This window comes from Diprion similis, chromosome 2, assembly GCF_021155765.1.
Source record: "Diprion similis isolate iyDipSimi1 chromosome 2, iyDipSimi1.1, whole genome shotgun sequence".
Classification (NCBI taxonomy): domain Eukaryota; kingdom Metazoa; phylum Arthropoda; class Insecta; order Hymenoptera; family Diprionidae; genus Diprion; species Diprion similis.
This window is the reverse complement of record NC_060106.1, coordinates 20467425-20487813: the sequence shown is the minus strand read 5'-3', so window position 1 is coordinate 20487813 and position 20389 is coordinate 20467425. Positions and strand designations below refer to the sequence as shown.

Below are 20389 nucleotides of genomic sequence, written 5' to 3'. Positions count from 1 at the left end.
CGCTCGAAGGTATGTATATATGTACGTATATTATACATACACACGGACAGGATCGCGCGGCGTTTAGTTGTCAGCTTAGCACGAAGGCCAGGCTTTTCGCTGTTGGGAGTCGCATGCGATACAAGCGAGCGAGTTCGCCCGAGTATAGCCTCCCTTTGAACAACACGTATAATAATAATATGTACACGTAAAAGGTCACGTGTACAGCACGGGTTAAAACCTAAGTGAATGGGAGAATTAATCCGCAGGACGGGTTAAAAAAAAAACAACAAAAAAAACAGAAAATGTGCCAACGTTGATCTCCGTCGGTCCTATATATCCATGCACTGTGTGTATACAACTGCATGTGTGTGCGTGATGCGAAGCGTGTGAGAAACGCATATGCGAGGGATGAAGTGAACGCTCGCAAGCAAACGGGGGTGGAAGACCGCCGCGGGGGCGGCCGGCGTTACGGATCGGAGGAAATCGGGCCTGATCGGATTGGATCGGATCGAATCGGATCGGATCGGATCGGATCGCGGAGGTTCCTCTTCCTCCTTCGATTCATCCTATCCGGGTTGTGTTGTGTACCTCCGGCAGCGCGGTCGTCGGCGTCGCGTCGCGTCGGTGGTGGTGGACCGGTGCGAAGGCGCTCCCAAGCCACTCGCCAATCAATACGTGGGAACTCTCGACCCGACTCGACCCGACTCGCCGGCGAGCACCGCGCCTGCCACCAGCGGGCTGGAGCGGGAGCGCGAAGCCAACATCATCATCACACACACCGTCTCTACCGCCACACAGCACACCCCTGAAAACGAAAGAGCCGAAAAACTATTTTTACTCTACTCGCACATACCATCAAGCCCGAAAAACGAGCCACAACCATTCGGATTATACCAGTAGAAGAAGATACCCGAACAACCGGAGAAACACACGTACCTATAATACCTATCCGTCGTAATGCTGGAGTGTGCGTCGGGTGTGTTGCACCGAAGTGTTATAACCGTCGTCGGTCGCGGCGACCAGTACTTTTGTTGAAAAATAAATTTTAACTAACCAAGTAAGGGAAGAAAGAAAGAGAAAAACAAACAAGCAAACAAATAATCAAAGAAATTTAAAAAAAAAAAGGGCAAGCAAAAGATCAAAACGAGGGGAACAAGCTTTCGCGAAGTACACCCGCAACCACAGCAGCAGCAGCAGCAGCAGCAACAACTGCAGCAGCGGTTCGAAACTGGGATATATCGAATACACCTGTATACACGTTTTTTTCCTCCCTCCCCGTCCCCGCCCCCCTCCAGCCCCTCTTTCTTTCCGAACCCTCGATAAAGCCCACATTATTGTGCGATCGCGAGTGCGGGTGACTGAGTGGCAACGCGTTGTCTTATACCGGTCATAGATCAGCGGTGCTGTTCGGTAGGAGGAAAACGCGGAGAAGCTGGTGCGGCACGGAGGAGGAACGGGCGGCTTCGACGACGACGGCGACGAGGAGCAATAGTTATCTGGAGAGAAGCGCGGAGGCGGAGGAGGAGGAGGACGAGGGCAAAGAGGACCCCGGGCGAGGTGCGCCGTACCCGAGGACGTCATCAATGGATCGCGAGGAGACGACGCGAGGCCTCGGCAGCACGCGGACGATCCCGGAGCTGAGCTAGGGCCATCTCCTTCCCTCCCTCCCTTCCCCTCTCTCCCACCCTCCCAATCCGCCCGTCATCCCTTCCTCCCGCCCTCCCGCCCCCCAGCGCCGCTTAAAAGCCCTCCTAGCGTCATCCCGCCAAACCGAAACCTCCCCATCGGGGAATACGGGAGGAATGCTGCTGCTCCGTACGACGTGGAGGAGTTACAGGCCCTGTAGAGGGTGAAAGTAACGGTGAAAATACTTACTGGGGGGGGTTAATCGACGGAAGAACATCGAGAGGAAATTACACGCCAAGAGTGAAAAAGAAAGGATAAACTGAAGAAGAAGAAGAACAAGAGGAAGAAGAAGAGGAGGAAGAAGAAGTTCCATTCGGGGTGACTCGTGTGTGCGCGATTGTTCAGCGGGGGGTGCAGTGAGAGTTCGTGCGGTGTGCACACTTGGATTATATTTCGTGGTGCTGGTATACATATAATATCTTATTTTCGTGATTAAATCCCTAGTATAATCATAGTATATATAATATCTATATTCGTCGAGAGTTGTGCGTTCACGTGTTGAATAAAGAAAAAAATTTTCTTCACCTAACAGTGGAAAGCTTCGGTGGTCAGGTGCCGAAAGTGTGTTGAATAGGAGTGACGTGTGGTACGGTGTAATACGTAGCGGGACTTTAGTCGGGTATAACGCTGACGGGGTGCGGGAAGCATGCGGGGTTCGGGCGAGGCCCGGCGAGGTGGCCCCGGAGGACCAGGCTAAGGATCGCTACGAGTCACCCGCACCCGCCGCACCCGCACCCGCACGGACACCTCATCGCCAACGAGGAACGTTGCTCGACACCGAGCAACTGGTTACGCGGAAGGCGAGCTGGACTCGCTTTCAATCGCATGGAACATGATAGAGGTACGTCCCTTCCATCTCACCGTCACCCTCGTCTGCATCTGCAATTACCAAGATGCCCTTTTATCACCTCCTTACCAGAAAAACTTCCCATCATCAATTTTGAAACTTGAAATTTCTGCGACATTTATCACTTGGAATTTGTTCAGGAACGGAGTTAAAAAACTGCATAAATAACATCGTTTGTAACATCTTGTACAGTGGGTACAACGTAGTAATGACGACAAGAGCGGTTCATTTTTTACTTTCAATGAAAAACTCACTGTGCGATGTGGTCTCGTCCCGTACAGAGATTACATCGATGGACGGAGAAGCTACTGTGCGGTATACGTAACGATATCATTTAGATTGCAATTGATTATTCAACATCCATTAGCACCACGTTTCAGTTTATAACCACACCGGAAGTGGCTGGTAGTATTCATGGAATTTTACTTTACCGAGATGCCGTAGTGACTCTGATATTGCACTTTTATTCATGGTTTTTTCGTGGTTCCTATGTACTGAAATTAGACTTAAATCTGTAGAAATTATGTCAATGGACGAAAAAAGATTTGCAACCGTTGTACCATTGTAAGTTTATAGGTTGCATGTCTTAGAATTGTGTTCATTCAATGAAATTTCCGCATTTCACTCGAAATTAGACCGTAGAACTACGATTAAACATTGCGAAGGGACAATCACCCTGCAAATGAATAAAGAAGCAGAAATAATCGACGTATCCGGCAATATTTATAGTTCGGTATCAGTTCGCTTGTAACATTTGTTGGCAGTGTGAAATCGAATTTAAATTTTTATCGAACAATGCGCCTTAAATACCTTTGACTTACGATTTTGGGTAACCTATCTATTTAAAACGAGATTCGAATTTTTATAATTTATTTTACCAATGACTTCTTTGCAGTTGCATTGTCTCAGAGTCGCATATTTAGCGTTTGCTCAAACCCTGAATTACAACCAGTGAGCATAATGGACACCAATGACAGTACCAATCGTTATTGTTTTTCTCAGTTTGTTTGTCTTTGAACGAAACAATGGTTAATTGTGGACTGAAAGTTTGAGAATAATGCTGATTAAGTTTTTAATCAGTAGTATGTTGTTTTCTTCGTGGATGTTTTGCTGAATCTTTTTCTTCTCATTTTCTCCTTTAACGTTTGTATTTGATACGATTCATTACGTTTGGCTCAGATGGCGTTGGTTTCGTTTTTCACGCTGTTGCTCTTCGTTACCGCGACTGCGATCATCGGTTAAACCATTACCTGTCAAAACGGTGTTAGGGAAGACGGGGAGGGGTACTCTGCAGGTGCGGGAATATGCGAACGAGCACCGATCGATGGAGAGTTAAAAGCGTTTCAATTCATCATCCGCCACTTCGATGGGGTATGAAGGCGTAATTATCGTCATGCCTACACGGTGGAATATTATTAAAAAATGTCTATTCGGTATTATAATTAGGAAAAAAAATTTTGCCCATTTTTCAAAAAACAAAATTTTCAATTTATGTAGCCTGATATTCCTTTATTCTCGTACACGTCGCACAATTGTACTCTAAATCTGCAAAGATCCCAAAGGGTAATTAGCGACAATTAAGGAACTATAGGAGAAAATTAAGGAGTGACGTAGAAATGACAAAAAAGGAAAAAATAGCCGCGTGTTAAAAATGGTGTACGTTACACTCCCGTGGCCACGATAAACCCTCGCTTGACCAACGTCCATTCAATTTGGAAGCTACGGTAAACAAATGCCAGTCACTCGGCCGCCCACTCAACCGCCGCCAACGTGCCGCTGCTAATCTTTAAGCGAGGGAAGAGAGAAAGAGCAACGATTAGACGTCCTGACAATGAGCCACACGCAACTTTAGTCAAGTCTGCGTCCGGGGAAAACAATTGGGGGGATTGATTTGTCGAGAATGTTATTTTCACGCACCGTGAAATGTCAATGGCAAGGTTGACATCACGCTAGTTACGTATCTTAGCGGCAGGGGGGGGGGGGGGGAGGGGGTCTTTGAAATGAATTTCTTCTCGATCCCCTCTGTTTATAACAACTTCTTATGAAAGCTGGTCGCCCGCCTTTTGAAGTAAGATCATTCTAACGATAAGGTCAGGATTTCGTAAAAGGCTCTCGCAGCTAGTCTAGTCAATGTTGATCACAACTCTGATCAGCAATCACGTGGCATCTCTTCTACTGTGTCAGTTTCTCAAAATGATACATCTGTTATCCTTGACCTATTTAAAAGTTATTCATAACAGTTTCTCAAATTACTCATACACGGCAACGTTGATTTGATTTCTGTTCTTGCGGAAGACCATGATTGTTTACACATCATTGAAGTGCAAGATGATTCAGCGTGAAAATTTCAAACATTTCACAATTCAATGTGTAGTGCATAACGTGTACTCCTGTATTAGTATTTTTTTCACTTCGTTTTGATTCAACAATATGATTGGAAAAATTAATTTTTTTGATAACTTGAATGAACTTTATAATTTTCCGTCTACTGAATCTAACCCAATTGTTGATAAATTTATCAGCGTGAACTTCCATTCAATTTATATACGAAAACGTTATTTTATGTAACGATTTCAGACATGCAGAGCAAATTTCTGATGCAAGACAAACATTTCTGTATCACGCTTGTTTTTACTTTAAAACAAATTTAACTTCACAATAATTTCAGTTACTTTTCCTGTGAGTTTTCCCTCTACTCACAATTAATGTATCAGAGATTTTTATGTCTGTATACTTAAACAGAAACCTGACTTTCTTATGACGAATTAAAATGCTTTAAAACTGATCGTAAAATAATTTATTCTGCAACAACGATTGTCTTTACTTTGCTTGAATGCGACATCTTGCACGTAAACTGATTCCGCCATGAGGCTATTACTGTGGAGGAAACGAATGGTAGATGGTAGCAAAATAAAATTGGTTTATTAAAGAATTCCGCCAACACACGCGATAGTATTTAAAAAATATTCTACATCAACAGTGCTATAAGGCATCGGAATTCATAATATTTTTTCATAGTAAAGAACTTGTCTTGAAATTTATTTCAGATGTCGAGCGGAATCGGTGCAACTGCGATGGGAATCGGTGTTAGTCATGGAACGGAAGGGGGTGGCTGTCGCTTAAGAGCGCAGACCCAATCCCAGGGCCAGTCGCAGAGTTCAGGAACAATGGTTCAGCACAGCAATCCGCAACAGTCGACCCAGCAACAGCAGCAGCAACAGCAACAGCTTCAGCAGCAGCAACAACAGCAACAACAGCAGCAGCAGCAACAACAACAACAACAGCAACAGCAGCAGCAGCAGCGCGCTGGTACGCGTGACGCATTTGTTGGACGATCTAAAAAGGACAACTGTTGCCTGTGCTGGTGCTGCTGTTGCAGTTGCTCGTGGTATTGGCGTTCTTACCTAATCACTATATGTCGTATTCTCATATTTATGTCTTGTTTCGCGGCTGCTTTTTTTCTTTACTGCTTGTTCCCGTTGTACTTTGCTTATTTGCATCTTTTCTATCGCCACGGTCTTCGGTTGTGATGCAAATTTTAAAGGATCCTTACTTGTCCCAGAGACAATCATATAATAGCTATGTTGATTACCGATGCTTAGTGCTTTTCACCGATCCATCAATCCTCGTCATTAATCCATCTTTGAAATTTTTTTGTTTCATGCTGCGTACAGGAACAAATGGTAAGCGGAAAATTAATACTATTTCGTTATTCATTGTGCAACCTCGAACCAAAAGTTCATGAAATTGGCGACAAGTGATGTTATCCACTTTATTCGATATATTAGGATAGTGTTGAATGAAGTCAAGTTAGCTAAGGATAGCGTTGTTGATGTGAACGTTTGATTTTATTTCAACATTATAACTAACTTTTCCGTCGACTCTATCGCATCATGCACGTTCCACACTCCGATTTAAATTTCCGTCTTTCCGGCTCTAGATAATTCGACATAGGTGTTTGAGCTTCAGAAAATGATAGACACTTGCACATTAGAACTTTTTCAAAGTTGCGTAAAAACTTTTTCTTTGGTTCCTCGATCACTACTGTCTTGTGACTTGTGAATGGATTGAACAAAAATTTGGTTGTTTGTTGGATTAAAGAATACGAAAAGGTCTACCTATGAAAAGTCAAACAAAATTGGACAAAATTTATCTAAATGTCAATTATGACTGCTTCATTCAAATGCTGTGTGGCCGTGATAACACTATTAAACTGTATCGAAAATATTTTTTAATATTTAGAACTTATCCTACACTTAAAATCGATTTGCTTCTTGACACCTTTGCACAGGTATAAAACCTGCCACTTGAATTCCTAATACATGTAATCAAGTTGTTGTTTCGTGGCGATCGAATCATCAACCTAATTGTAAGTCGTGCACGAACATCGCATAAATTTCCACGATACAATGCTATACCAGCACGAAAGGCTGCCGTTGCAATCCAAAAATACTTTTGCAACCCTTGTCGCGTGTTATACATCCTATAAAAACGCGGCCTTGGTCGGCTGTGCGGAAACATAACGAGTTATTTGGTATTTGGCAACCTCGTGGCCCCTGGAGGCTGCCCCTGGCAAATGTAAAGATCGAATTCTAACCTTTGCCATTGATGCGAAACGGCTACGCCTGGCCAGCGGCAACCCGAGGTACGTAACGCGTGTGTTACGAGCCAATATTCGCGCGACCGTATCGACCTCGCGTACTGGAACGGGTCGGCGCCACGAACGTCGACTCCATACATACACACACGTATAGCCTCATCGTCCAACGGTTGTTTACGATGCATACAGGGTGTTTCCGAGCAAACACCCCAGTACGTTGGGTTGCCTATGTTCCGGTGTTGGCGATGCCCGTGGAGATCGATAAGATCAGAAGAACAAACTTCGATATTTACTGTTATTTTACCAACCCAGAGATGCGTAATGTGTTTTCCTCTTTTTCTTTAATAGTTCAGAAACACTAGTGAGAAATGTCCAGCTAAAAATGCTCGTCATTTATCCCCGTCTACCATTGTACTCGCTACCTTATCACCTGCAGATGTTTTGTCGACATCGGAGAAGCGGAACGATAGGCAACCCGACACACTGCGATGTTTACATGGAAACACCCTATGTGCACACCGGGGGCTCTCCAGTTCTTGTACGAATGCTAATTAGCGGCTTCCCGCGAGTCTTTATCGCTGTGACTCTGTTTTAGCTTTTTTCTGGGTCCTTGCCGATGGGTTTTGAACCCGTCTGCAAGTGAGTTATACCCGTTGCAGCGGATTACGACTAGATGCACGCGTTACTTTTCCTAACCACCATACTTCGCAAGCGATTTATTGTCCCTAAGCTGTAATTGTCAGTCTACGTATGTAGATATTTAGGTTGCGGATCAATATCCTAAAAATAATTATTCAATATTTGTTGAATACTGTTTTACGTTAGGGTCGACGTTCGGAAAATATTATATCGTTATGTATATACCCACTCGTCGCATGCATGTCGTACAGTAATCGTCCCTAGAGAAGGTATATCCTTAGTGGCACGCATGGGATATATCATGCAGCTGCCACATCTAATTTGAGTTAGGGATTCCCTGATTTGATTATACAAAAACGAAATGACGACTGGAGCAATAACTAAGAGTTGCAAATAATATACATTTGGTCCACGTATTTTAGATTGTTTTGAATAAATATTACAAAATATCTTTTCAAACACGGGTTGATTGAAGATTGCTAAAGACAACCAGCTATGGGTATTCTTTTGAAGCAAGTCAAGGGCACGGTGGGTGCTGGCGATAGGATAATTGTAGCGCCCTCCATTTACCGACTTACTTATGTGGTTTTCGACCATGTTTAATGAGTCACCCTCACTCTCTCTCTCGCCTAGTCGCCTAGTCGCTTAAAAATGCCCAATTGAGCTCACAACGTCCTAACAAAAGGTTATAATCCCTGTTCCTAGTTTGGCTGCAGTCGGCGGTGGAGGCCCAGGGGGTGGTGCCGGTAACTCCGGGGACCAGGGAAAGAAGAAAGGCGGAGGCGGAGGGGATCTGGGACCCGGGGGTGGCACCGGGGGTGACCTCACGGGCGATGGCCTCGACGGCCTCGACGGAAACGGTGACGTCGCTTGCAGCAGCCTCGAGGAGATCAGAGAGTGGGGCTCCTCGTTCGACAGGCTGATGCACAGCGCCGCGGGGCGCAAGCTCTTCCGCGAGTTCCTCGTCAGCGAGTATAGTGAAGAGAACATTGCCTTTTGGCTTGCCTGCGAACAGCTCAAGCTCGAACGAAACCCGGAGCGCATCGAGGAAAAGGCTCGATACATCTACGAGGACTACATATCCATTCTTTCGCCGAAGGAAGTGAGTAGACTCCAGGCTTTCGGCTCAAAACGCTTTAATATGCTATTCACTGCTGGGTATATATGGGACTTGAGATTGTTGTAACTTCTGTATCAGTGCTGGAGACAAAACGACAATCCCAAAGATCTACCTATATTGTCTCCGATGAGTCAAGCTTTTGTTAATGATCATGCTTAAGCGAAGAAGAAATTCTTCAAACATGTAGTCATAGCGTCTGCGGTACTTATTTTTTTGTATTCCAAGCGAAGTAATATTATCCTTGTAGACTTGTCGACGTCAATCCGAAGGCGAGAAAGAAATGAAAATACACCGATGGTCTCATTCAATTTCGATGCAAGTTTCGTCATCCACAAATTCATTCGTTTAAGCATCCTTGGTCCCATCACTCATGTCCTAATGTGTGTACATTATATGCCTATACGGAATCAAATTCCATCCTGAATTCTGAGAAATAAATTGATCGTCTCGGATGAGTTGAGATACTTTTTGAACATCTCTTACTGTATTCACTGTATTGAAAATTGCAAATCTTAATTATCCAGATTTGACGAAGTATCGACAATTATCCGGAATTTAACTAGGTTCAAGTTATTTATTTAACTCTGACACAGTTTTCACACGGTTTTCAGTAGATTTCAATCTATTTCTTTCATATATATCTCACTGTAATATATCGCAAAACTGAAGAAATAGTTTCGCGTGCTGTGTGTCGTATGAATTGTGACTATACTGCGATATACCGCGATTATAACTTTGAATTCTGCGTGTCAGAAAATGGAAGGTCTTTGGCCTCTTGACCTTGCCTACACGTGACTTTGATTCAGCGACTTCAGTTATACCTGTGACCTCGTATCCTTCTTTATTTCAGTATTCAGTTTCTTTCTTTCTCTTTCCAACAAGTTTTCAAATTCGGGAGGTTCGAATTTCAACGTATAGTATACTAACGTGACGCATCGAGGAGTATACCAATAGCAGTAAATTACTACAACCTGGTTTTATTTACGACAAAGAGTTTTCGTCCATGAGATATTCGATTACTTACGGAGAAATTCGTAACGTGCAGTGAACATGCAGAAACGGTGCAGTAGCTGTCTTAGAAGCTGCATTACCGACCGGGGTTAGATCGATTGTCATACAGTGTCACGAAACTGAACTAATTTCCAAAAATTAATCGGATGGATATCGACGTTGCTGTCTTACCTTAATAATCACGCTTATACATCGAATGACGAATTGCAGGTGAGCCTGGATTCGCGAGTGCGAGAAATCGTGAATAGGAACATGGTGGCACCAACGCCAAACACATTCGACGAGGCGCAGCTCCAGATCTACACACTGATGCACCGAGATTCGTACCCCCGTTTCGTCAACAGCGACATCTACAGAAGGGTGGCACGCTTGGGAAGTGGACCGCCGAGTCCATCGAGCGGTGAGCAAGGATTGCCAAGGAGTAAATCAAGGTCGACGAAAGAGAAGGACAAAGACAAGGACAAGGATCGGTCCCTGACGATGGCGACGTAATGCAGACCATCCCCTCTAAACGCTGCAGAAGACTCGATCTCCGCAGAACGATTCCGATAATATAATATCTAACGGAGTGGGATGACGGCCGTAGAACGGTATCTGCAGGATAATAGCGGCATGACCTGGCCTCACGCCGCCGTCAGATATTCCCTGTTGATTCTTGGCCAACCCTCCAGGACGCCCGCTTAATATTGCAGTCCCGTTACCCAGGGTCGAGGGTTGGATGCACCATTCCAGGGACGGGACCATACGGAAGGACTTGAAAGCCCGCTTGCCGAAGAATATGAGTTTCGAAAACTTGACGAGGATGCCGCCGCGACGTAAAGGGACGTTAATAAAATAGGCGGGGGGTGGGGGTGGGGGTGGGCGCAGGCGGGCTGCTGCTATAACTGCTACTGCTGCTGCTACCGTAAATTATATGCATAGATATATACATATACTTGACTGCATCAACGGGTATACATAGTAGGTATATATATATTATTGGATATAATAACCATCGAAGAAATGCGCAACAATCAATAATAATCAATCAATGATGATATATGCTATAATAATAACATTAATAATAATAATGATGATAATCACGATAATGATGATGATATCTAATAATAATACCAATAATAAATAATATTAATAGTAATAATATATACCTTACGAAACGCAGATGCACGTACATATATTATACATTATATACATGTATATCTAAAAACGGACAAGGATATAATATAATATACATGTAAAGTAACAAAAACCAGAAACAAAAAAGGATACCAAAAAGAAACACGAGTAAACGAAGATTTAAACTCTTTACACGCACAACCAAAGTTCATGACTTACTGTATTACATTCTATATGTATAAATCTATATATATATATATATATATATATTTATAGATACATGTATGTATATACACTATGTTAAATTATACATATATAACGCATAAACCGCGAAGCATAAGGAGAAGGGAAAGAGGAAAAAAAAATGCATACAAGCCGCTTTGAGGAGCGTGATGCATACCTAGATGTGCGGGTACGTCTGTTGTATTGTAATGCACCTGTACATTTCGCTAGCCGTTGATTGATTGCACAAATTTTTCTGTTTTATCCAATACTGATGCAGATGGCCGGTGTGTGTACCTGTAAATGAGGTTGAGTTGTTAATCAATGTAGGTATATAGTTACTCTGACCGTCTCCTGAACAACTGCGACGGAAGAACAAGAACAAGACAAACAATAAGAAAAAATTGAAATTGAGAGAAACCAAAAGATAAATATGAAAAAAACGAAAATCGTAGAGAAACAAAACGTCACAATATTACCTATCCAATTACTGTATAGTATATCTGTTGCATTAACTTTTTTGATGTGGATACGTGAATACGTTAGACGTATACGTATATATACATACGTACATCCCTATATACATACATACGCATACTTGGAACATCTTATACCGAACTCGTTACCTGTCATTTTTTATTATACTCTATAATAATTATATTATATACTATTATAATATATTGTTGTAATTATAACCATTGTATTTATAACAATAATTACGTGAAGAATACGATTGAAAGTGAGAATGAGTGAGAGCGAGATGTGAAAAAGGAAAGGAAGAAGAAAGAGAGTGAGGGAGAGAGATAGGGAGAGAGAGAGACGCAAAATAATTTCTTCTTTCCGGAAAAGCAATTGGAATGCATATTGCATGTGCAAACGCAACCATAAATACAGAACCGCCTATGTACAATGTATAACTCGAAACAGGTATTGAAAATTTGAAATCAGTTACGAAAGATGAAATATTAATACAGGTGACTGGTAATATACCTGAATTGAAAGAAAATTATTTTCGGGCGGTAACATGGATGAATTTCTTCTTTTAAAAATGAAACAATATGCCAAAGAAATATGTAACAGTACCTTGTACACTTGTATTCTATATAAATGTTAAATCGAATACGACGTATTTTACACTTATGAATATACATATATATATATATATGCGCATATACATATACATATAGATATGTGTGTGAGTGTGTGTGTGTATATATATACGAGTATATACATGTTATGCAGTAGATGATATGTCGAGCTTCGAAATGTACAGATTGTACTTTATAATGCTTAAGATGTAAGCTACAGTCATTCAGGCACCTATACTTATACTTAATTCTATGATAACAAGTTAAAGAATTCGTATAAGCATATAATACATACATATATATGTGTATATATACATATATACATATATATATACATGACACCTTTTAGTCTCTACGGGAAAGGGAGAAGAACACGCGTGGTCTATTATCGAGGGCCTAAAGACGAAACGTGAAAAAAAAAAAAAAATGAAAAATTTCGTCGTTCATCTGTATTTAAAATTGAGTAAATTAAACGCGTATTTATATCCCCGCCCACCTTGCCTGACCTGTACATTTACCTGTTGACCTACCTACTCACCTGCTTGTCTGCCTGCCTGGTGTTTGACTCTTTCTAATAGTGTTACTTACGCATACGTTATATATATATATATATATATATATATATATATATATATATATATATATATATATACATATATATATATGTATACATGTGTATATGTATACGTATATTATATTATATACTCATGCGCACAGTATTGCGCTCTATATATACATACCGTTAAAATATGACGCATTCAATCAGGAGGAATGGAAGAGAAATCGATGCATATATATTAGTTGTAAAGAGAGAAGAAAAAGAAAAAAAAAGAAAAAATATGGACATATTTTTTTTTTATGGTATTATTTATTTGATTATTTGGTAATTTCGTATTATTAGTTTGTTTATTTATTTATTGATTTATTTATTTATTTATTTATATATTTATTCATTTATTTATTTATTTATATATTTATATATTTATTCATTTATTTATTTATTTATACGATACGTTGATACCGATGATACGTTTGTTATACTACACTGGAAGAAAAATATTTAACCAAAGATAGAGTAATAATTATATACCTATTTTACTTATTATTTTTAATTAACGTTATAGTTAGATTTATTCAATAATTTACATGTTTAATTCGGTAACAGGTGATATCCTCAACCGTACAACAAGGAAAAAAGCGAGAAAAGAAAAGAAAAGAAAAGAAAAAAACAAACGAGTCTACCGGTACATCGACTAAACACTAGTAATAAATTATTCTACTGAATGTGCATTAACATATAGTTTATCGTTACGTATATACGTTTTATTTACAGTTTATTCCCGATGAATCAAGTTATAAATTTTATAAAGTCTACATATATATTCTTATACATACAATTTATCGAAACAATCTGACATTTAGTAGAATAATCTGAACACGTATCTGTGTACCGTTATTTTAGAATCCAATTATTGTATAACCGCGATCAAATATTTAAACACTCCGACGAAAATCCGTAGAGTTACATTGAACCGGAAACGTCAAGTATATGCATAATATGCAGTAACTATATTTTCAGCGATTTGTTTAGAGAACAGGAACACATTACACCCGGTAATTATTATGTCTCGAACATCGAGTGTGCGAACGTACATAGTGAGAGAAAGAGAGAGAGAGAGAGAGGGGGGGGGGGGGTACTGTGCTGTATCGTAGGGGATAATTACACCGTTATTGATATGCAAATAAGTCGACGAGATCTATAGGGACACTTGCAGGTGTCCTTGAAGATCGACTCGATGCAGTCAGGAAGTGTTCTGCGAGTACCTCTGTAAAGGTATATAATAATATAAATAATAACAATAATAACAATAATAATAATAATACCGACCCTTGTTAATGCACAACTTTGACGAATGTATGGGCTGCGTGGAATATACGCTACATATGGTGTAAAAGTTGATAAACGTTGATAATGTATGATTTGATAATTTATCATAAACACGCGAGTCTAATAATGAATTATAGAGATAAATAAATAAATAAATAAATAAATAAATGAATTGTTGTAGGAGAATAATAATCAAAGAAATTAATTATCGTATCGTAACTGCTCCGTCAAACTCTGAGGCACCATCTAGTAGGTATTCAAATATCGAATGCGCGATCAACCGTCGGATCTATACGGGACTCGAGATGTTAAAATTCAAACGACCCGGATGTCGACCGATTAAATTTTAACTCCGGCTCGGTTCCGGACGGGGAAAAAGGCGAATCCTAAACGCGAAAAGTTATGCTGCTTGTTACAGAAAGAAATAGAATCAACGAGCCTTTTCGACAGCTTGGGAATTGAATATTTCCAGTAATAACCAGCTATGAAAACCCTGAACGAAACTGACTTCCACATAGTTTATTTTAAAGTTCTTTTCAATCGTTATAAACAATGAACGATCTATTTCCAACTAATTTAGGACAAACCTGTTGAACTTTATATCGGCATCGGTTTAATTAGTAATATAACGTTTCCAATGCTCCCAATTTCTTCCACAACTTTCCAAGTGCAACACGGATATTTTAATTTCTTGTTGTTTTATGGTCCACTGTTGTTTTACCTGAAATTATAAATAATAGGATCAATTTAGAAGAGATTATATCATATATATGTATGTATACATACACGTTTAACACGATACAATGACGAATAGAGAATTGACAAAGCGGATCTATTGCGTAAAATGATGTATCCGAGTTGACAATTAAATGAATTCGAATAATGAATAGGATAATAAATATACCTGTAAGTCACATACATACGAGTTTGACGATACGAGATAAAACTACAAGATAATGAACCAAAAATTGTTAATCATATATCGTATATTGCGAATATGATATACACAAACTCTTGCATAAATTCTGTAATATGTATCTGAGGTTTACTCTGTATAATTATAAAACGAAAGATATACATAAAATATATATATAAATACATACGTAATAAAACTTTCACGTCAAATTTTCGGCCTATATATATAAATATATAAATATATATACGTATACAGCGCGCATTTTGGTATAGAAATTGAATCGAAAATACTGGAAAAGATATTTAAACATTCGGGAGAATATATTTATATCGAGTTACAACGTCGTACATATATTCATATGTATATATAGATGCATGTCTATATATATATATATATATATATATGTGTATATAGTAGGTGCATTGAAATAATTTATATCAATCCATAATAATCCACTCGCGTATAAATTATATTCAAAGTCGGTTTCACATGAATGAATCCTTAGTATGTACGATCACTTACGTGGCGCCTATTCAGTAACGATATACGTATATATGAAAAAGAGACAGCGGGATCAAGAGAAAACGAAAAGATGCAAGAACCATATTTTACGGATGTTATAATAATTACATGCAGTATGTAAAAACGTACGATACTCCATCCCGGAAATATATGTATATACTGCATAATACACGAACTATGATCGCAGTATGCGGTATGCGAATGTATTATAATAGTCAACGAAACACTTGAGAGGAAAAGATGAAGAAAAAAAAAAAAAAAATAAAAAAAAACAACAACGGTATAATAGAAAATAAAATAAAATCAAGTAATTTCATAAATGCAATTAAAATCATCTGCTCCATTTTGTGCGCGCGATATTATTACGTGACACACAACGAGACTGCACAATAAATATATTAATTTTAACAACATTAGATATGTATTACAATGATTGTTATAATTACGACAATTACACGTTATATATATATATATATATGGTGATAATAAATAGACGATCTTGCCGCGCGTCTCAAGTGGATATTAAAATAACTTATCGATACGTATACTGCAATTCTACAATCCGAATATATATGTAAATTTTTGTATAGAACGATGGACAATCCCTTAACACGACGCGAGGATTAATATCTGCGCGATTTCATCCACATTACTGTCGATTTTTGAAAGAAATTTTTTTTTCTTTTTTTTTAATCATGTGAGAATGAGACGCGGGCAAGAGAAGTATATATCTCACACGTTAAATCCGATTTACACATCTTCGCGCACAGAGTGTCATCATACGCCTAAGAACGACATCCATTAATATATATATATATATATTTATAATATATTATTATATAATATATGTATAGACAATGCCGAAAAATGTAAAATGTGTATAATTGCGTCGGTTATAAATTTTTTTTTTTTTTTTTTCCATTTATCTACACACACACACACACACATACATGTGGGTATATATATATACGCATTATAGTGCGCAGTGGAATAAAATAAAAAAGTTGTCAAGTCATATATATATAGGTATAAAAGTACGTGAAAATGTGAAGTAGAATATAAGATATACGGATGAAGGTTAGATATATATATGCGATATAAATTGAATTTAATTAAAATTAAAACTATATACACGTATATAATGAATAAATTTTAAACGAAATTGAGACATGATGAAACCAAAGAAACTCGACTATAGCTTACAGTGACGTGAAATAAAGATTCGACAGCCGCAGTTGCAGGAGTTACAAGTGTGTTGAGAGGATTAATCAGTCGCGTCCTTAAACGATATAAATAATAATATTAATTAATATAATAAATAATTATTAATTGAATTATCATACTGTAGTCTAATTATTATTTATAATATATATATACGTTACGCATTTAATAATAACAAAGTTGTTATTATTCCATTCTATATATTATATGTATACTATATTTATTTAAGAATTTTTGTTTGCAAAGTCACGTGATTATTACTCACTTATTTTTCTCACTTGGTTCAATTAAACTTGCACCAATTTTTGGTGAAAAAAATAAATATATATATACATACATTATACATTATAAATATAAACGTACATCTTACATGTATAGCTATAATGTAACTATATGAAATCCATTTACCTATTAGTATAACAGTTTTGGTTAATTGGCATCCCTACCTAGTACTTAAGCTATACATACATACTATACATATAATGCCGAATACGAACGATATACCGTGTGTACTTGATTATCAACAATGAACTGCAATTCGTAATCGTATGGGTCAACCATTCGCCTGTATTTATATAATTTACGTGTACGTAAAAACGTATATTTATAAACTATCTGCATATATGTATATGTACTTGGGATTTTCGTAGCGAGCAGCGCACACAAATACATTATAGGTACAGTACTTTGTATGATAAAAATTTATATGACAGAGGGTATTTCCTTGGTGTGGTTTATATTCTATAATATAAACGATAAAAACGAACATACGGTGGATCTGCATTGTATTTAAAATGTGAACGCGCATTTATACAACGGCCCATTATCGCTGGGTCATATATATATACATAAACCTACAATATAGATATTATACGTATACAGCAGATCCAAGGCTTTCGGGTAAAAGCTCAATCGAGACATACTATATATAACATATACGTATACATATAATTGTCGTCAGGTCTTGTAGAAATAAAAGATTCAACAACTTTTTCCTAACTATATCAATTCTGCACCAAGTTGACGTACTTATAGGTAAACGGAATTTCTTACCTATTGCATTATGCTTGTGTGAAATTTCAACACCTCTACACATGTACAATAGTGACACTAGGGTGATCCTTATTTAGGGTGTTAACGAATTTTTGTTGTCCCATCCCCCAAATCAATTTCAAATAATTAAAAAACAATTAACTAATTTTTTCAAATCTTTACCTCAATTCTAAGATAGTTTGCTTTGTGGTCGAAGTTTTTTTTTATTGAAATAACGTGAGAAAAACTTTATTTCTTAGTATATAGTTTATTGTAAAAGTAATAATGTTGAAAAAAAAATTGTAACCGTCAGGTTTTAGTCGGCATTAGTGCTACTGTTTACAACTGAATTATTTAAAGTTGATTTAGAGGCTGGAGGGGCAAAAATTGGTCAACACCCTAAATAAGGACCACCCTAATGTGACATATATATGTAACGCATAAAAAGGATCGCCTCGAGTGCTTATAGATCTTCATGGAAAGGTCGATAAATTTGTGAATTAACATCCGTTCACCCCCATGTCCTTGAAATTGAGATAATTAATTGAAAATTGTCGATATCGTCGTAGATTTTGTCGCGAATATATCCGCACTTATAGTCCAGACAATCCAAGATCGATGCTTATACGTATGATACGTCCGTTTTGCGGCGACACACGCGATCTCTGAAGGGCGATGGTATAGGAGGGGGTAGTTTTTGCCGATTTCTTCACCTCCGAGTTGCCATGATCGCGCTTATCGTCGTATACCCACATCGACATATCCACCTATAGGCCTTGTATGCAATCCCACGTACATCGCATGGTGCGTGATCGGATTGCCGATGGATGCATCGATCGTCGTACTCGGTGCATGAGTACAGTAATAAACTCTGCAGCCCACCGTATACATATACATATACATACACTTATAAGTGCCTGCGTAATGAGTATTGGAAACTGCACCGTAGGAGGGATGAGAAAAAAGAAGAAGAAGAAGAAGAAAGTAACGTTAAAAAAACAACAACAACAAAAACAACGATACTATAAAACGTGTAAAAAAGGAACTATGAAAATATTGAAACTATATCAAACGGAGAAAGATGCAATGCGCGCGGAATGCGAGGCGCGGGACCAGAGATGAAAAGTATAAAAGAAAATAAGGGAAGAAAAAAATCAGAAATACATATACACATCCATATATACATATATGTATACCGTCGTAAATAAAAATCGATCGAATAATAAAACCACTCGGTGTATCACGGCCACGCCCTGCGGTCGCCCTGGATGTGATACATATAATGCGGATCTCAGCTCTCGCGCTTCGCGCTCTCTATACGTACGTATACGTGCATACGTGCACCATGGACACGCGTGTATGCGCATGTGTAAACGTGTGCGTATAATATACGCGTAAGCACGCAGGGATATAATATGTGAGAAGAGATACTTTACAGTCGCTCGGAAGCTGTGCGGTGGAGGGGTGGGGGATAATGGGGGGCAGCTAATTCCCCCCCTCCCCTTGCGCTTCCTCCACACCCTCTTCATCTCAATCGCCTCTCTGACCCTGGTCGAAGGGGACGGCGACCCGTTTTCACCTTACACTGTATGTGTGTGTGATATAAATACGGGCGCCGCGCGATATGTGCTTTTTAAAAAATCGCAAGTTGATTCGTCGGCGCGTCGATGGACCGAGACATCGTCTTGCACGGAAATATACGTGTAACTAGGAATACTCTATAGATATAGCTGTACGTTAGGGTGGCGCAAAAAAATCGACTGTTTCTTTGTTTTTTGAGTCTCGTGTGACAAAATGTTAGTTTTTGATGTTTGAACAGCTCACTCCAAAGGATAGTTGAAAAAAAAAAATTTTCAAGAGGTCGCTCCACATTTTTTAAAACGTCAGAAATCGTCAAAAATCGATTTTTTTTTTTCGTTTAATTTTTTTTTTCTCGTTACGGTATAATTTTGTAGGCAAAAAAAAAAAAATAAGTTTACGAAAATTTCAGTTTAAAAATTGAATTTTGAAAGGTCGCTCATAATTATTTTTTTTCAAGTTTTTGGTGCGTTTCTTTAGATCTTTTCGAGCGACTTTTTATCAAATTCATATTAAAATTTCATAAATTTCTTTTCTTTAATTTAGTAAGAAAGAATCGATAACAATACACCACGACATGAATTAAAAATCAAACAAAATACTATCCATGTGTGTAATACCGTATTATACATATATATACGCAGGTAAATAGAAATTTTATAGCGGCGGTGCCCTTCCTTTGCATGCGTGTGATGCACCTTAAAGATGCATATTATATGCGAGTATAACATATTGTCAGATGCATATATGTGGAATCTGCATATCTTATATCTATTATGGTTACGTATTCGTATGTATGAAGAATCTGCGAGAAAAGTTATTAACGAGAATAAGAAATTAAATAACATTGTATTTGCATATAGGTTTTCAAATATTACAACAGAATTATCGTGTATAGGTCATGCACGCCTGTTGTTATAC

At 38.6% G+C, this 20389-nt stretch overlaps 1 protein-coding gene across 5 annotated transcripts; it reads left to right on the top strand.

Annotated features, from left to right (window-relative positions):
* The first annotated feature begins 551 nt into the window (after window positions 1-551).
* LOC124415626 (regulator of G-protein signaling 19) lies at window positions 552-10919 on the top strand. Of its 5 annotated transcripts, XM_046896449.1 has the most exons (6): window positions 553-2072; window positions 2201-2509; window positions 5563-5903; window positions 6190-6198; window positions 8460-8856; window positions 10096-10919. In XM_046896449.1, the coding sequence occupies exons 2-6, from the start codon at window positions 2501-2503 to the stop codon at window positions 10375-10377; spliced, it is 1038 nt and encodes a 345-aa protein (XP_046752405.1). In that variant the 5' UTR covers window positions 553-2072; window positions 2201-2500; the 3' UTR covers window positions 10378-10919. The 5 variants fall into 5 exon arrangements, with proteins under 5 accessions (XP_046752408.1, XP_046752405.1, XP_046752404.1 ...); XM_046896448.1 differs by having other exon boundaries at window positions 553-2509; XM_046896451.1 differs by having other exon boundaries at window positions 556-2509; window positions 5563-5900.
* Window positions 10920-20389: the final 9470 nt, after the last annotated feature.